Source organism: Arvicola amphibius, chromosome 6, assembly GCF_903992535.2.
Source record: "Arvicola amphibius chromosome 6, mArvAmp1.2, whole genome shotgun sequence".
Lineage (NCBI taxonomy): Eukaryota > Metazoa > Chordata > Mammalia > Rodentia > Cricetidae > Arvicola > Arvicola amphibius.
Genome location: NC_052052.2, coordinates 2,055,739 through 2,072,223, shown reverse-complemented (window position 1 = coordinate 2,072,223; position 16,485 = coordinate 2,055,739). Strand labels below are relative to the sequence as shown.

Genomic DNA, 16,485 nt, shown 5'->3' with positions numbered 1-16,485 from the left:
GTCTCCGGAATGCTCTGGAATGAGGGACTGTCCAGGACAACCAACAGGATCCTTAGAAGGCTCAGTTTGTGCCCAGTGGGCACGGCTGTCCTGTCTCCTGTCCTGGACGCAAGGCCTCTCAGTGTCCCCTCATCTAAGAACTACGTGTGGGTAGGCCATCTGCAGTTCTCACTAAACTGTCTCTCACAGGCTGCCCCAAAGGCTTCTATGGCAAACATTGTCGTAAGAAATGTCACTGTGCTAACCGGGGCCGATGCCACCGCCTCTATGGGGCCTGCCTCTGTGACCCAGGACTCTACGGCCGCTTCTGCCATCTTGGTGAGTTTTGCCACATCTGTCTGTGTGGATGGGACCATCCGCCTTGTGCTGAGTCTCACACTGTGCTGGGAGCGTTGTGGCAGCCACTGTGGATGGAGTCCAGGCGTCTGGTGCTCTGTCCCTAGGCTGGTGCCACTCCTCCCTCTCTCTCATCTGGTAATGGAGGCGAGCAGGGACAGACTTCCAAGAAACTTGCAGGACACTGATCTTGTCTTGTGGAACAAAGCCAGCTCCTCAGAGTCCCCATCTCTGGGGGCACAGACACTCAGGAAGGGGGCAGCAGATTAGCAGAGAAAGAGAGGGTGAAGCAGCGTTTGACGTTTGTAAGAGTTGATTGAGAGGGGGAACCTGGGGTTGTCCTAGCTGGAAAGTGGTATGTTCTAGGGACAGCCTCTCAGCTGTGAGGCCCTGGTTTTTAGCCCTCGGTCTCCAGGCCAGAAGCAGATGTGCTCATTCCTAGAATGTTCTGGAAGGGGGCTTAGCTACAGCATGCCCACCAGGGCCACCCTTGGTGATTAGCGCTGTAGTGGGCAGGCCCCTTATGGCTCTGTGTCTGCAGCCTGCCCTCCCTGGGCCTTTGGCCCCGGCTGTTCTGAGGATTGCCGCTGTGAGCAGTCACACACACAGTCCTGTAACCCAAAAGACGGCAGCTGCTCCTGCAAGGCTGGCTTCCGGGGCGAGCGCTGCCAGGAAGGTGAGTCCCTGAGGGAGAGGGAGGTCCTGGGCCACTGAGAGCCTCACCTCCACACCTCCATCTTACGTCTCTGTCTTGCTTCTTACTCTGTAGCGTGTGAGCCAGGCTTCTTTGGGCCTGGCTGCAGACACCATTGCACCTGCCCACCGGGTGTGGCCTGCGACCCCGTAAGCGGCGAGTGTCGGATGCAATGTCCTCCTGGCTACCAGGGGGAGAACTGTAGCCAAGGTGAGTGACTGACCCCTGGGGTTCCAGCAACTGGGGAAACTGCAACAGCACACGGCCAGCCGGAAGCTGCAGATCCAGTGCCTGGGTGTCAACGGTCCCTTTAACCTACTGTCACCCCAGTGGCAGGGTGGCTCCTGGACTATCTTAGGTGTTCAGAGGAGGAACTGGCTCTTCTGCTTGGTTCAGGCCAGAGGAACGGTCAGCAGCTCTGTGGAATGACGGTTCACTCCTCTCCCGGGAGAGCTCTGGGCTGGAGTCTGGGCAAGATGGATGAGAAGGGAACAAGAGGGAGCAGGTGTGAGAAGGAGCTGGGTGGCTGCTGGAGGAAGGATGCTTTGGAGAGTTCTCATCTGGCAGTGGGGTCTTGTAGTCAGGCGTGTACGAATGAACACAGAGCCTAGAAACTCTTAATTACTTGGCAGGTAGGAGAATGGGCCCCAAGACTGCTGAGGGGTAGATTAGTGAGATGGGTCCTTAGGCATCACCGGGAGACCCGAGGCAAGGCTGGGGAGCAGGTTGTTTGGTAAATCACGTGCTCATTTGTTGGAGTCCAGCATATATGGGGCTGGGAGTTTGACCTAGAAGACCAGAGAGGGAGGATAAGGGTATGTGGACTATACCAGCAGGGCACCTGTGACTAGTACCATGGACTGTGACCATTAATGTGAGGATCTGAGCTGTGTAACTTGTGGGCTGGCAGGCTGGACTCTCACACGTTCAGCTTAAAGCCTCAGGACCAGGAGAGGATATAGTCATGTGGTCACAGTCCTCGAGGGAGGGGCAAGGCCCTTGGTTTTTGTGTGGCAGTCAATATGGCTGTTGCCAGCAGGCTGGAGATGTTTGAACCTCTCGACATAACTTCTTGTTGTCTGTATATCCATTGGTTAGATTAGACAGGAGCTTTAGGGCCTGAGTGTGACCATTTTTGGGTGGGCAAGGACAGAGAGGAGTGCAGGAACCACTAGCCATCCCCTCCCTTTCCACTCTCTTTAGGGGAGAAAAGCAGAAAAGTTCCCAGCAGCACCCAGCCAGGTACAGAGGGGGGTGAGGGCTGGCAAGGGCTCTCAGGTCTTGTTGGCACAGGAGAGAACATTCAGGGCTCCCAAATCAGTCTAGAGTCCCCAGACCTGGCATGCTCTCAGGACTCTGTAGTCTCAGGCTGTTCCCCAGCTCCGAGTGTCCCTGTTCCCATCCGTACAGTGTCTGGGGAATGGACAGGACCGAGCCTCCTAACAGAGCCACCCAGAACAAATGCACACACATACACCCACATGCCTGCGCAGACACAGACTCGTCGCATGCCTTCCTTCCTAAGCCTCTGTCCCCCTTTTCCAGATTCCATGCTGTGTGCCAGGCCCAGTGAGGCAGCTGTGCAGGGAAGCCTTCCCAGCAGCCCTGGGGCCAGCCCCCTATGCTAAAAGGAAAAGGAACCCCCTCTGCCTTTCTTTACTTTATTGAAACCTCCAGGGCCCCCAAGGATAAACCACAGGAAATGACATACATACTTTTACAGGAATGGTTCCCCTTCCCCTTGTTATTAAGTCTGGAAACTATTCCTGCCCCAAGCGCAAGTCCCTGCTCAGTGGGAAGAGCTCCTGAGGCCTTGAGGGACCACCTCACCAGCAACGCTGGGCTCCCTGTCTGTGCTGTGTGGTTGTCTCCGTGCATGCATGCGTGTGTGCATGTGTGTGTGCACATGTGTGCGCGTGTGCGTGCTCATGCCTGCGTGGGTGCTATGGTCAGGCACCTAACGCATGCACACGTGTTATGCCTGGTCCTCACTGAGTGGCTGGCTGCCTGCCATACCTCTGCATCAGGCCTGCTCTTTCATTCCAGCAATGGGCAGAGTGGGCAGATGCCAGGCAGGCAGAAATCCTGCTGTGACTTCCTCAGTTCCTACCTCAGTCTCATGCTCTGTTCCCCTCTGGCCCTGAGAGGAGTCATAGGGAGCACAAGGTGCTTTACCAAGTGAGGCCACTCAGGGCTTTCCAGTACCCAGGGCAGTTCGGGGAGTGGCCATTATGCATTCCTGAGGTTCTGCCTTTGACCATTCCTGTCCAGGACACCCTAATTTCCATACTGCTGTATTCCTTGGTGTAACTAGTTTCAGAGTGTGGAGGGCCCCAGACTTCTGGTACTCTTTGTAGGGACCAGTTACTACTTCTTCCGCTTCTTCCCACTCCGCTCCTTCATCCTGCCAGCCGATGGCTACAGCTTTGGGGCTGAGGAGCTGGATATGAAGCAGAGGGGACAGACCGGCACACCTTGGTTAAAGTGGCTAGTAGTGGTCCCCTGGATGGACCATCCTGGAACAGGAATTGTCCCCTGCTCCTGGGAGCTCTCCAGGGTCCTGGATGCCCATAGCGTCTTCTTGACAGGTTGCCTGGCCCTCTGGCAGCCCGGCCCCTGCCTCTCCCTGTGCCCCAGACTGACCTCTTGCAGATCTCCCCCCTGCCAAGTTCCTGTTCCCGTCAACCTGTCCTGTTCTCCGTGGGTCTCCAGAGGACGCTCCTAGCCTTGATAGCTACACGCAAAGTGAGTGACTGAAGCCACCTGCTCTCGCCTACAGAGTGCCCAGAAGGAACGTTTGGTGTGAACTGCTCAGGTTCCTGCTCCTGTGTGGGGGCTCCCTGCCACCGGGTCACAGGGCAGTGTCTGTGCCCACCGGGGAAGACGGGGGAGGACTGTGGAGCAGGTGAGTGACAGCTGCTTGGCTCCAGGAGGCCCTGCCCTGGGCTGTGTTAGAGAATACCACCCTGGACTACATATAGGGACCCTTGATCTCAGTCCAAGCTCTATTTGGGGGACCCTAGTCTGGATTACATTTAGGGACCCCTCATTCCAGATCTGCTTGGGAACCCCACCATAAACCATGTTGGAAGCTCAGCCCTGACCATGCAGTGCTGGGGTTCTTTATAATAACTTCAGGGACTCATGCTGGAACAAGCTGGGGTTTGGGAGGTGTCTGCAGATGCCCACCCAGCAAGCCTTGGCCCTGCACTGTGCCCTCCTGGATCATCAGCTCCCTGTCTCTCTGGCAGGCTCTTTATTTTGCTCTTAAACTGTCCCTGGGGTGCCCTGCAGCCCTGGGGTTCTGAGGCCTGCCTCCTTCCTTAGCAATCTTATATGGGAGCAGTGTCCCCTCTCTGGATTATGGCAAGAGAGGCCTCCAGTGATGTATTGGGCACACACCAGTGTGTCAGCTAGGGTACAGGGCAAAGAATAACTGACCCTGGAAGTGGGCTCTAGATTGTCCCGAGGGCCGTTGGGGGCTTGGCTGCCAGGAGATCTGCCCTGCGTGTGAACACGGTGCCAGCTGTGACCCTGGGACTGGAGTCTGCCTGTGCCTCCCTGGCTTTGTTGGTAGCCGCTGCCAGGATGGTGAGTATGGCTGGTGTCTGACCTCAGCTTTCACCGGTGGCCCTGGGTGGGTGTGCCAGGCTGCCACGCTCACCCTCTACCACCAACAGCTTGCCCAGCTGGCTGGTTTGGAACTGGCTGCCAGATGAGGTGTGCTTGTGCCAACGACGGGCACTGCCACCCAGCCACTGGACGCTGTCGCTGTGCTCCTGGGTGGACTGGTCTCGGCTGCCAGAGAGGTATGTTGGTCCTTTGCCCATCCTTTGTGCATAGGTCCCTCCCTTGCCCCTGTCCCAAGACACCCTGGCTGTGGAGCTCACCCAAGGTGACTCTTGAGCTCGCTCTGTTGCAGCCTGTGACAGCGGACGTTGGGGGCCCGATTGCATCCACGCTTGCAACTGCACTGCAGGCCACGGGAGCTGTGATGCCATCAGTGGCTTATGCCTATGTGAGGCTGGCTACGAAGGTCCTTGGTGTGAGCAGTGTGAGTACTGGCCTGGCACTTGTACCTCTCCCTCAGTGTGCACACAGACATGCACAGGCGTGTGACACACACACGAGAACACTTGCATATGCATTTACACGTGTACACATGTGCCTGAGTATTCCGGTGCACACATACCATGCATGCACCTGTCAGTGGCAAACTTCAAGCTTGCCTGGAGTAGCAGGTGCAGAGTTGGGGCTGTCCCAGTCGGGAGGGGCGAGGAGGGCTCCTTAGGCCCCTGTATGTGTTCTTCCAAGGCTTGCGGATGGGCTGAGTCAGAGTATCTGGTTTTAGAGGCAGCCCTAGGTTGATAGCCTACATAGGCTCTGAAGATGAGGTCTGGGGAGAGGATAGGTAGGAGGGGTGTGGTAAGGCCAAGTATCCCCACTGTTGGGAGGGGAGGGGCTTTTTTGTCAGGCTTTTCCCCTTAGTCCTGGGCTCTGGCCAGACTCTTGGTGTCCCAACTAACAGTGAGCTGGCTTGTGTGTCTCAGGGTGTCGCCAGGGGTACTTTGGGCCTAACTGTGAACAGAAGTGCAAGTGTGAGCATGGGGCAACCTGTGACCATGTCAGTGGGGCCTGTACCTGCCCGGCCGGCTGGAGGGGAAGCTTCTGTGAACATGGTGAGCTGGGTGCAGGCTGGGGTGTGAGCATGGTGAGCTGGGTGCAGGCTGGGGTGTGAGCATGGTGAACTGGGGGTGCAGGCTGGGGTGTGAGCATGGTGAGCTGGGGGTGCAGGCTGGGGTGTGAGCATGGTGAGCTGGGGGTGCAGGCTGGGGTGTGAGCATGGTGAGCTGGGGGTGCAGGCTGGGGTGTGAGCATAGTGAGCTGGGTTGCAGGCTAGGGTGTGAGCATGGTGAACTGGGGGTGCAGGCTGGGGTGTGAACATGGTGAACTGGGGGTGCAGGCTGGGGTGTGAGCATGGTGAGCTGGGTTGCAGGCTGGGGTGTGAGCATGGTGAGCTGGATGTAGGCTGGGGTGTGAGCATGGTGAGCTGGGTACAGACTGGGGTGTGAGCATGGTGAACTGGGGGTGCAGGCTGGGGTGTGAGCATGGTGAACTGAGTGCAGACTGGGGTGTGAGCATTGTGAGCTGGGTGCAGACTGGGGTATGAGCATTGTGAGCTGGGTACAGGCTGGGGTGTGAGCATTGTGAGCTGGGTGCAGACTGGGGTGTGAGCATTGTGAGCTGGGTGCAGACTAGGGTATGAGCATTGTGAGCTGGGTATAGGCTGGGGTGTGAGCATTGTGAGCTGGGTTGCAGGCTGGGGTGTGAGCATAGTGAACTGGGGGTGCAGGCTGGGGTGTGAGCATGGTGAACTAGGGGTGCAGGGCAGGGTCCTCTGGACTCTGAGCCTCTTATCAATGCCACTTTTGTCTGCAGCATGTCCCGCTGGCTTCTTCGGGTTAGACTGTGCCCATGCCTGTAACTGCTCCGCTGGGGCCACCTGCGATGCTGTGACCGGCTCCTGCATCTGCCCAGCTGGCCGCTGGGGCCCACACTGTGCCCAGAGTACGCAAGGGGCCTCAGTCTGGGTTCTGTGGGAGCACAGGTTCTTCATGATGGGAGGGACACCCCTGGAGCCCCTTCCTGGCATCCACCTGAGGACACAGCTTCACCCACGGGATTCTAAACGACCACCCCTCTGGTGGCTGCTCTGCTGAGAGGTGGCCCTGAGACTCTGGCGGATTGTCTCAGCTCCCTGACACCTTCTCCTGGAGTCCTCTGGCTATGCCCCTGATGGCTCCTCTCTGCTTACAGCTTGCCCATCCCTCACTTATGGGCTTAACTGCAGCCAGATTTGTACCTGTTTCAACGGGGCCTCCTGTGACCCCGTCCACGGGCAATGCCACTGTGCCCCTGGCTGGATGGGACCCACCTGCCTGCAGGGTAAGCCCTGCCTAGGAGTTCAGGGTCCAGTCCTGGGTAATGGTCTCTCAGTGGGGCCGTGGAGGGACATGTGTGCAGGGCTTACCTGTCAGCATGACCTTTTGGGGGAAGTTGGGAGGGAACTTGACTCTGGCCTTTGGTGCCATGTTCCTGAGGCCAGGCTGGTGAGTCCAGGACAGGCCTGGGCTCAGACATCATAAAACCAGCCCTGATAAGATTCCAACTTGAAAGTCAGGGTGGGCTTTGGGGGATGTAGAAATGCAAAGAACTCCAAAGGGCTCTGCTGGCCAGACGCTGAGGCTTGCTTCCGCTTTCTGGGCCTTAGTCTGCCCTGCTGGCCTGTACGGCAAGGACTGTCAACATTCCTGTCTTTGCCGCAATGGAGGGAGCTGTGACCCCATCTCAGGCCAGTGCACGTGCCCAGAGGGCTGGACCGGCTTGGCCTGTGAGAAAGGTGAGCTGGCTGGCCTGGGTAGTAGACATTCCCTCAGGCCTAAGAGGACTCCCTTTTGAGGGTCTGTACCCTGGGGGTGGTTGTGGTGTCTAGCCTTCCACCCAAGGGCACAGGTGTAGGGATGTTGGGCTAGTGTCTCCCGGACAGAGCCGTACCCCAGAAAGTCAGACCCTCCCTACCCATACTTTTTCAGAGTGCTTTCCTGGACACTACGGAGCTGGCTGTCAGCTCAGCTGCAGTTGCCTTCACGGAGGCATATGTGACCGGCTCACAGGCCACTGCCTCTGCGCAGCCGGCTGGACTGGGGACAAGTGTCAGACCCGTGAGTGGGTTCTGGGAAGCTGGGAGGTTCTACCAAGGGCGACCCTGTTTTACTCCATGCTGAAGCTATGGGCCAGGCCTGGTTCTCGCCAATGTGGCCCACTGTTGAATACGGGTTCAGGGCCTCCTGGCTGTACCTAAGAGGCCAACCTGATTGGCTGGTTTGCTTCTATTTTGGAGAGAGGGGTGTACCTCATCTCAAGGCTTCAGAGAGAAAGACTTGGTGTCTGGACTTGAAGCCTATACTGCCCAGGGCTCCATGATTACAAGATGCAGCCCAGGCTATAGCTTTTGTGCCCGTGATCCTTATCCACCCCTCCAGGCCTTGAATCCCTTAGTCTGGACAAGTGGATACTGGGCTGGCTCGTCCTTATTCTAACCTGCAAAGTCTTCCACTCATTGGCTCCCTTTCTATGCAGGCTAACCTAGACAGCCCCATGCTCAGACCTAAACCTGGTACTGCTGAGGCTTACAGGCCGAGTCAGGATTCTCAGGGATCGCCAATGACTCTTCATGGCTTCTAGACCCAGCCTTCCCTTTCCCCTCGACTTCCACGGGCAGAGGCCCCCAGGGCTGTAATTCCCAGTCTTCCTCTCTGTCTCTCATGCCACAGCCTGTGCCAAGGGCACGTTTGGAGTTCACTGTGAAGAGCATTGTACCTGCCGGAGAGGTGCCACCTGCCACCATGTCACCGGGGCCTGCCTCTGTCCCCCAGGATGGAGGGGCTCACAGTGCGAGGATGGTGAGCCTAGACAGGAGAGCACGGATCGATGGCTGGGGGGGAGCTGGCCCTGCACACCTCGCCTAGACAGGAGAGCACAGAGCGGATGGCTGGCGGGGGGGGGGGGGGGAGGGGGAAGCTGGTCCTGCACACCTCGCCTAGACAGGAGTGCACAGATCGATGGCTGGTGCGGGGGAGCTGGCCCTGCACACCTTGCCTAGACAGGAGAGCACAGAGCGGATGGCTGGGGGGGAGCTGGCCCTGCACACCTCGCCTAGACAGGAGTGCACGGATCGATGGCTGGGAGCTGGCCCTGCACAGCCACTTCAGGGCTCCCAGCTGCCTACCTCCAGGAAAGCCTGCCTAATTCTCCCCTTCCCACAGCCTGCCCACGTGGCTGGTTTGGAGAGTCCTGTGCACAGCAATGCCGCTGCCTACCTGGCGCCCCCTGCCACCATGTTACTGGGGAGTGCCATTGTCCCCCTGGCTTTACTGGACCTGGCTGTGAGCAGGGTAAGTGCTCCCCCCAACATCTACCCTGTAGAGTGTGGGACAGCTCGGGGACTCCTGAGAGCTAGATCAGGGCTGACCCTACCCAACTTATACCCAGCTTGCCAGCCTGGCACCTTTGGAAAGGACTGTGGGCACCTATGCCAATGTCCTGGTGAGACCTGGACCTGCCACCCTGCTTCAGGGGCCTGCATATGCGCTGCTGGTTACCATGGCACCAACTGTCAGCAACGTGAGTGCCATCCACTGCCTCAGGGAAGCTGGGGTTCTGTCTGCTCTTCTGGTATGCAGGGTGGCCATGCCATATTCAGGGCTGCAGCTCGCAGGGCGGCCATGCCGTGTTCAGGGCTCCTGCATGTTTGTCTCCAGCCCCCAGCTTATGCAGCAGACCCTCTCTCTCCCTGCAGGATGCCCACCTGGGCTCTATGGGCCAGGCTGTGAACAAGTTTGTAAGTGTCTCAATGGTGGGTCTTGCGACACGGCCACGGGAGCTTGCTACTGCCCTGCTGGATTCCTGGGGTCTGACTGCAGCCTCGGTGAGTGGCCAGGTTGCAGGGCTGGATGGCTCTGAATTTCTGGGGAAGGGGGGTAGAGCCCTGCTGGCCAGCCTATGGGAGGACAGCCAGCCCCCTCCCTGCCCACCTCTGATTCTTGGGCCCCCCCATTACTGAACTAAGGTAGAGTGGCAATGTGGGTGTGCTGCCCTGGGGCATCAATGTGATCCCAGAGGGCCCCGTCTTCTGGCCAACTCTGTCCCAGATATATACCAGGCACTGAGTACACCCCCGTGGCCAAGCATCCCATCCAGGAAAGGGACTTTCTCCCGAGTCACACGGGGATTTTCCCCACTTGAAATCCAGGCGGGGCTGGGGGTGTTGTGTCAATGTGTCTCTGTAGAGATGGCCTGGGACCCGGCTCCCAGCAGAACCTTCTCATGGAGCCTCTGACAAAGCCCAGGTGGAAGCAACCACTTACCTGCTCTCTCCACAGCCTGTCCGCAGGGTCGCTTCGGCCCCGGTTGTACCCATGTGTGTGCGTGTGGGCAAGGGGCGGCCTGTGATCCTGTGTCAGGGACTTGTGTCTGTTCTCCTGGTCAGACTGGAGTCCACTGTGAACATGGTGAGTGTCTGCCAGGGGCTGGGCACATGCACAGTTCACCGACGTGTTACCGAGTCACGGAGCAGGCTGCTGAAGTGAGCCCATCACGGGGGGTGTGTGTGTGCCCGTTGCCCAGGGACACAGTCACACTCACAGCCACAGTGAATTCTCCAGAAGCCTTGGCTGAGAAGCTGTGTCCTCACCATATGCCTGCCCTGATGGCAAACAGGTCATCTCATGCCAGCTCAGGCCCCACCCACACAGGACTCTTGAGGCTCGGTTCACTCAGTGGCCTGTTCATGTCTCTGTGGCCAGTGGAACCTCTTCCTGAACCTGGTAGCTCTTTGTGTTCTGGTAATGTCTTCTTGGAAGAATGTTTTCCTGGTCCTTTTGCCAGGCCCAGGCTGGGGTCCTCTGCAGAGACAAGTTAGATTGGCAAGAAGTGGGTCGACCAGGGGACAGTAGTCATGGTCCACACTCAGGTCCGTGTGCCCAGTCCCAGGGCCACACACACAGTTCCTTCCTTAGTCCTCACCAAAGACTCCTCTCTGAACCTTTGTTCTTGGCCTACTGCTCCTGCCTGGGACTGGTGTAGTCAGATTAGAAGCCCAAGGCCAGGCAGTAGCCAGGATGCCGCCTCGTTCACTCCTAGGAAAGACACTGTCGTGGGCAGGCAGTACAACAGGCCCCCTCTGAGTCCACATGGCTGGCCATGCCTACCTGTGGCCTCAGTCCTAAGGACATATGATGGGAAGGAAGCCTTCCTGACTCCTTGCCAGCTGTGCAGGTGCTTACAGTCCCTTGAAGACCCTGGTCCCCTTTATCTTAGAGTGGCCCTCAGTCCTGGTGCTGTGCACACCGTGAGGGCAAGGCCAACCCTAGGCAGCTCAGGAAGCATTTGTTGAGTGAATACCAGTCTGTGGGGAGGGGCGTGTCCCCAGAACGTGTCCACCCCTTGCTCTTGTTAGAGCTCTCAGTTGTGCCTGCCTTCTGCCCCTAGGGTGTCCCCAGAATCGCTTTGGCAAGGGCTGTGAGCTCAAGTGTGCCTGCAGGAATGGCGGCCTGTGTCATGCTACTAATGGCAGCTGTTCCTGCCCCCTGGGCTGGATGGGGCCACACTGCGAGCAGGGTGAGTTTCCGAGAGTGGCTGGACCGAAACATCCACGTGGCTATAGAGCAGGGAGGGCCTTGCTCTGGACCCCGAGAAGGGTTCAGAGGTCAGGGCCTGGGCGGCTGTGTAGGGGCACAGAGAAGGGTGCAGAGGTCAGGGCCCGGGCGGCTGTGTAGGGGCACAGTCAGGTGCACTTAAGAAACCTGTATCCTATCCCTGAGCAGCCTGCCCTGCTGGGCACTATGGTGCCGCCTGCCTCCTCAAGTGCTCCTGTCAGAACAACGGCACCTGTGAGCCCACCACGGGGGCCTGCCACTGTGGTCCTGGCTTCTATGGTCCAGCTTGTGAGCACTGTGAGTGGGACTGTCCCCTTACCTTGGACACGCCATCCAGGCTGGTCCTGGTTCTGAGAGCAATGGCTACTTTCTTAGTCACTGTCCATGGGGAGGGATGGGATGAGCCTGATCAGGCTCTGGGCTGGAGGTGCCTGCTCATGGTCACACAGGATAGGTGGAAGGTGGGCTCCCAGGCCAGCTCCTTATGCCTCTCATGTGAGCCTGGCTGGGATGCTGGCTTATGGTGGGAGCCGGGAAGGAAGGAGATTAGGACATTCAGGGAAGGGCCTCTCTCAGTTTCTGGGTTCGGTCCTTTTCTCATTCTGGGAACACTGGGGGTTTCTGTCGCCTCCTGTCCTCGACTCACTCTAACCAGGGTCCTCCTTCAGCCTGCCCCCCTGGCTTCCACGGATCTGGTTGCCAGGGAGTCTGTGAGTGTCAAAAGGGAGCCTCCTGCGACCCTGTCAGCGGCCAATGCCTCTGCCCGGCTGGCTTCCATGGCCAGTTCTGCGAGAAGGGTGAGCGTCAGGCCCCCACCCAACCCCTATACCCTTTCCTCCTCTTGTTTGATTTGAGGACGGGAACACAGAGCCTATTGCTCCCACCAGGGTGCCAGCCAGGCTTTTTTGGAGATGGCTGCCAGCAGCAGTGTGACTGCCAGAAAGGGGTGCCCTGTGATCCCGCCAGCGGCCTCTGCCTTTGCCCACCAGGGCGTACAGGAGCCACATGTGACCTGGGTGAGTGGAGGGTCCTGCTCAGGGTGGGACCTGAGGGTAGGTCTCCATCAATAGCACATCCAATCATGTGGGCTGGGTACCTGCATGCCAGGCCTCAGCCCGGGCACTGTGCCTTCCTATGATCTCTGCTCCAGCCTGCGCCCTCTAGGGGCTGTTGACAGTGGCCAGAATGATAAACCAAACACAGACACCCGCTGTAGCTGCCGAGGTTAGGCCTTGCTCTGTGGTCTAGAGTCTCTGGCTCTATCTGGCTGTCATGAGAAAGGCCTCAATCAGGTGGAAATATGTCCCTGACCCCTTCAGACCAGACTGCCTAAAGATAGGGGGCTGACCTATTAGGGGGCAAAACTGAGTTTATGACCTTTGGATTCATGTAGTGGCTCTGTACTGCCTCACTAACCCAGGCACCAGGCAGGAAAGTGTGCCCGGGGCTTGTGGCTGGTGTTTTTCCATGTAGGAGCCCACGGTTACAGCACAGACTTTTTAACAAGTGCATAGAAACTGTTATCCTTTTCAGAGGAAATGGAGGCCCATGGTTTTGTCTCCTCCTTCCTCGGCGGGCCTCATGCCCCCTGGGCTGTCTTCCCATGGTCCAGGCAGATGGAATGGAGATTTATGTTCTCTCCTACCTCCTGCCCCTACAGACTGCAGAAGGGGCCGCTTTGGGCCTGGCTGTGCCCTGCGCTGTGACTGTGAGGGTGGGGCTGACTGCGACCCCATCAGTGGGCGGTGCCATTGTGTGGACGGCTACACAGGGCCCACTTGCCGGGAAGGTGAGTCAGGTTCCCAGGGGAGGACCCGAAGATTTCCCTGCCCCTGGCCAGGAACCCACCCCTTGTCCTAATTACCACCACCAAGTGAGAAACGCATTCATCCCTTCCTGGCACCCACAGAGTGCGCACGGCCAGTGATGGATGAGTAGGGCCTCAAGCCGTTTCCCGTGGGCAAGAATGGGACACACTGCCAGCCTGGAGCACCAGCCTTTTCCCTCAAGTGACCTGTAGATTTCCATGGGATCTCACAGATCCCCATGCAGGCGGGGCTGGGTGATTCAGGATGTGTGGGTGCTGTGTGCCGTGTATCCGCGAGCAGCACTGTATGCATGTTAATCAGTACACGCATGTACACCAGCGTGTTGTGAGATAGTGCATGTATACTTGTGCCAGTACACCAGAGCAGCGGCACTATGTGTGTGTACATGCTTCAGGTATGTATCCTCTTGGTGTGTGTATCTTCCTAGTGTGTGTGCTCCAGGTGTGTATGTACTCTAGATATGTCTTGTTGATATATGTGTGTTCCAGGTATGCATCTTCATGGTGTGTGTGCTCAAGGTACATGTTCTATGAGGGTATGCATGGGCTTAAGTATTCATTTTTAGGGTATGTATGTGTTCCATGTATATACTCTGCAGGAATAAGTATGATCTAGGTATGTGTTTTCCAGGTGTGTGTGTTCCATGTGGACATGGCTTCAGGTGTACATGTGTGCCCACATCTTTGTGCATCGTGTGCCTATGCTTGCTCCTGTGATGTTCATGCACTAGGCATGCATACATACATACTTTGCGGAATTCAAGTGCATATGTTATGGTGCATACCTGTGCTAGGCATGTATGTTCCAGTACATGTGTGTGCACCAGACACACATGTGTATAAATGCTTTATTGCATACTGTGCCTGTGTGTACCCACATGTAGAACTGGGGCAGTCTTTTGATTTCCCAAGTCCCTGAGTCTCTGGGACTGCACCTCCCATCTATGAGGTAGAGCTGGCTGTGCTGCACCCCTGTGAATAGCCACAGCCTGTACAGCATCTCTTGTTGGCTCCCCAGGCCCAGTTTTCATAGGGTGCTGGGACGAATCTCTGTAGAGGGAGGTGGGAGGCCAGCTGTTGCACTCTGAGGGTAGGACATGAAAGAGAGGAGGGCCCATACCTAGGAGTCCTCAGCCTGAAGACGTTCAGTGCAGATGGGATACCGCCTGAATAATTTTTAGCCTCTCCAAGGTGGTCATGGCCTCAAACTATTAAGAGACATGCCAGGAGCTCATGGGTAGGTTCAGGTTCAGGGTTAGGCTGCAATTTGCCGACCAGTGCCTGCATACATAATACTATCCACAGTGGCACCCAGTGGTCAAATCTGGTACTACATCCAGAGCCTTGCCATTTAGCAGATCTCTAAATCTGTGGGGCTGTGGGGAGAGAGGGCATTGTTGGCCCCTGGGAGTCCTGGGATAGTTCTTTTCCCTGGGCTGAGCTTGGCTTAACCTTGGGTGAAGCGTTTCCCACCCAGCCTCAAAGCCCTGTCTCCCCGCCTTCTTGGAACTGACAGATTAGGAGCTGAGCAGACCCTCTCCCCCACTGCTTACCTGCGTGTGGGGTCCCTGTGGGCATGGGTGGTTGATGCCTTGCTGGCCCATTACTGGTGTCTGGCCCAAGTGGACAACATGAGCTGTCTATGGCCCAGCTCCCTGGGAGCCCAGAGTTCATGTGGAGAACACGCCCGGGGCTCTGAGCCTGAACCTTGGAGATGGGACTGGACCACCGTGTGAGGGGCATGGGCTATTGCCTTTACCGGACTTGGCCAAAGAGGGAAGAAGGTCACCACCTTCATCCTGGAATTGGCCGTCTTGAGGATTCCCACCTTGTTGCTGACCCTATTTTCTTCCTGTGTCTCCAGTGGCCACACAGCCATCCTCCGGCAGACCGGCACCCCAGCAACCCATCAGCAGGGCCATGAAGCATTAGCTCATGGGAGTCCCACAGAGGACCACTAACGTGTTCCAGCCCAAGGGACCGAGAAGACATGTGTGGATGTAGGACTCCTGGATCCACACCTCCTCCAGAAAGCGATGGATCTCTGTGGAGGGCTGTGGATGGTCACACAGCTACCTACCAAGACCTCGTGGCCGGGGGAAGAAGGCTATAGTGAACACAAGGAGCCCAAGGAAGAGGACCTGGCCTCAGGCCTCCATGTACATGGGCACCCTGTGGGCTGTGCTGAGGAATCCTGGCTCTCTTTAGGGACCTGGGTTGGGACCAAGGCAGGAGCAGGCGAGGTCCTACCTGCCTGACAGGTCCTTCTGGTGCTAAGGCCGCGGACCGCTGCAGCCAGCCAACTGTTTACCTGGAAACGCCGTCCAGCCCGTATTTATGTAAAGGTATTTATGGGCAATTCTATTTGCCATCGCGGCCCTGGGTCAGCGGAAGCTACCCATCCCAGAAGCTTGGACTCAGGCCGCTGGGCCGTGGGATCTCCAGTTTTGTAAAGTCCTAAGAGTTAAAGGCACACTAGTGTCCTCGTGGCCTGGGTTTTTGTGCTTTTCATAGACTCGATGTGGGTCCTCCCAAGAGCAGCTGGCTTGAGGGCTCTCACATGGGAGCCTCCCCAGCCTGGGAGGCCGGGGTGGGTTCTGTGCCCCTCTCTAATGGGAGGGATTCTTCTGGCTAAGGAGAACACACTGGTGCCTAAGACACCGCCAGAGAGCTAGAAAGTGTCTTCCTGTAGGAAGGACGTCTCAGAGGGAACAGAGCTGGTGTGGAAGGGGATCCATGCTTAACCCAAACAGCCCACCCAGCAGGGTGAGGGACAGGCAGCATCGCAGGAGCCACGGTTCCCCGTGGATTGAGGCTGAGGCTGCAGGTGTAGCCCAGAGTAGAGCTGTGGGGTTGGGCAGGGGGAAGACCCGAGGACAGCAAAAATTGAGGGAGAGCTGGACTTGGATCCGAGACTCTGCCCCCACCTCCCACCTGGAGTAGTCTCTTGTTTGGATCTGGGTAGTGGCTGCTTCCTTCCTCTCTCCCACAGAAGCCGAGGCAGCCAAAACCTCGGGGACACTACGTGGGCTCCAGTGGGATGGGCAGCAGGGGGAGCCACGCCCGTAGGCCGTTGCACACAGACTTAGAGGAAGAATGGACAGGATACTGAGTAGAGAACACTTTGCAGGCAGTGTGGGAATGAAGGGGGAATTCTAAAGTACCCAAGAGCGAAAAAGGGTTCAGAATCAGGTGAACAGAAAGTCTACAGGGGGAGGACAGGCGACCAGGAAATGGTGATGTCCTGTCATTGGTATTGGAAAATTAGCTCGATTTTATATCCAGCTAAACTATCGCCATGCCCACAGGTTCACCCATGATTCTAATTCGGAAATATCCTGGGAGGAGCTCTGGAGGGAGCCGTGGGAGACCACGCAGCACAGTTCCTACAGTGCCATCACGAAGAGAAC

General features: G+C 57.3%; 1 protein-coding gene across 1 annotated transcript in view; it reads left to right on the top strand.

Annotated features, from left to right (window-relative positions):
- Window positions 1–15,179, top strand: part of Megf6 (multiple EGF like domains 6) — a 96,372-nt gene extending 81,193 nt beyond the window's left edge. The window contains 23 exon segments of the mRNA XM_038334249.1: window positions 190–318; window positions 878–1,012; window positions 1,106–1,240; window positions 3,810–3,935; window positions 4,490–4,621; window positions 4,711–4,839; window positions 4,953–5,084; window positions 5,581–5,709; window positions 6,470–6,598; window positions 6,848–6,976; window positions 7,302–7,430; window positions 7,624–7,752; window positions 8,365–8,493; window positions 8,857–8,985; window positions 9,083–9,214; window positions 9,390–9,518; window positions 9,973–10,101; window positions 11,081–11,209; window positions 11,416–11,544; window positions 11,916–12,044; window positions 12,135–12,263; window positions 12,908–13,036; window positions 14,940–15,179. Coding sequence (XP_038190177.1) covers window positions 190–318; window positions 878–1,012; window positions 1,106–1,240; window positions 3,810–3,935; window positions 4,490–4,621; window positions 4,711–4,839; window positions 4,953–5,084; window positions 5,581–5,709; window positions 6,470–6,598; window positions 6,848–6,976; window positions 7,302–7,430; window positions 7,624–7,752; window positions 8,365–8,493; window positions 8,857–8,985; window positions 9,083–9,214; window positions 9,390–9,518; window positions 9,973–10,101; window positions 11,081–11,209; window positions 11,416–11,544; window positions 11,916–12,044; window positions 12,135–12,263; window positions 12,908–13,036; window positions 14,940–15,007 — 2,924 coding nt within the window. The 3' untranslated portion in view covers window positions 15,008–15,179.
- The last annotated feature ends 1,306 nt before the right edge of the window (window positions 15,180–16,485 follow it).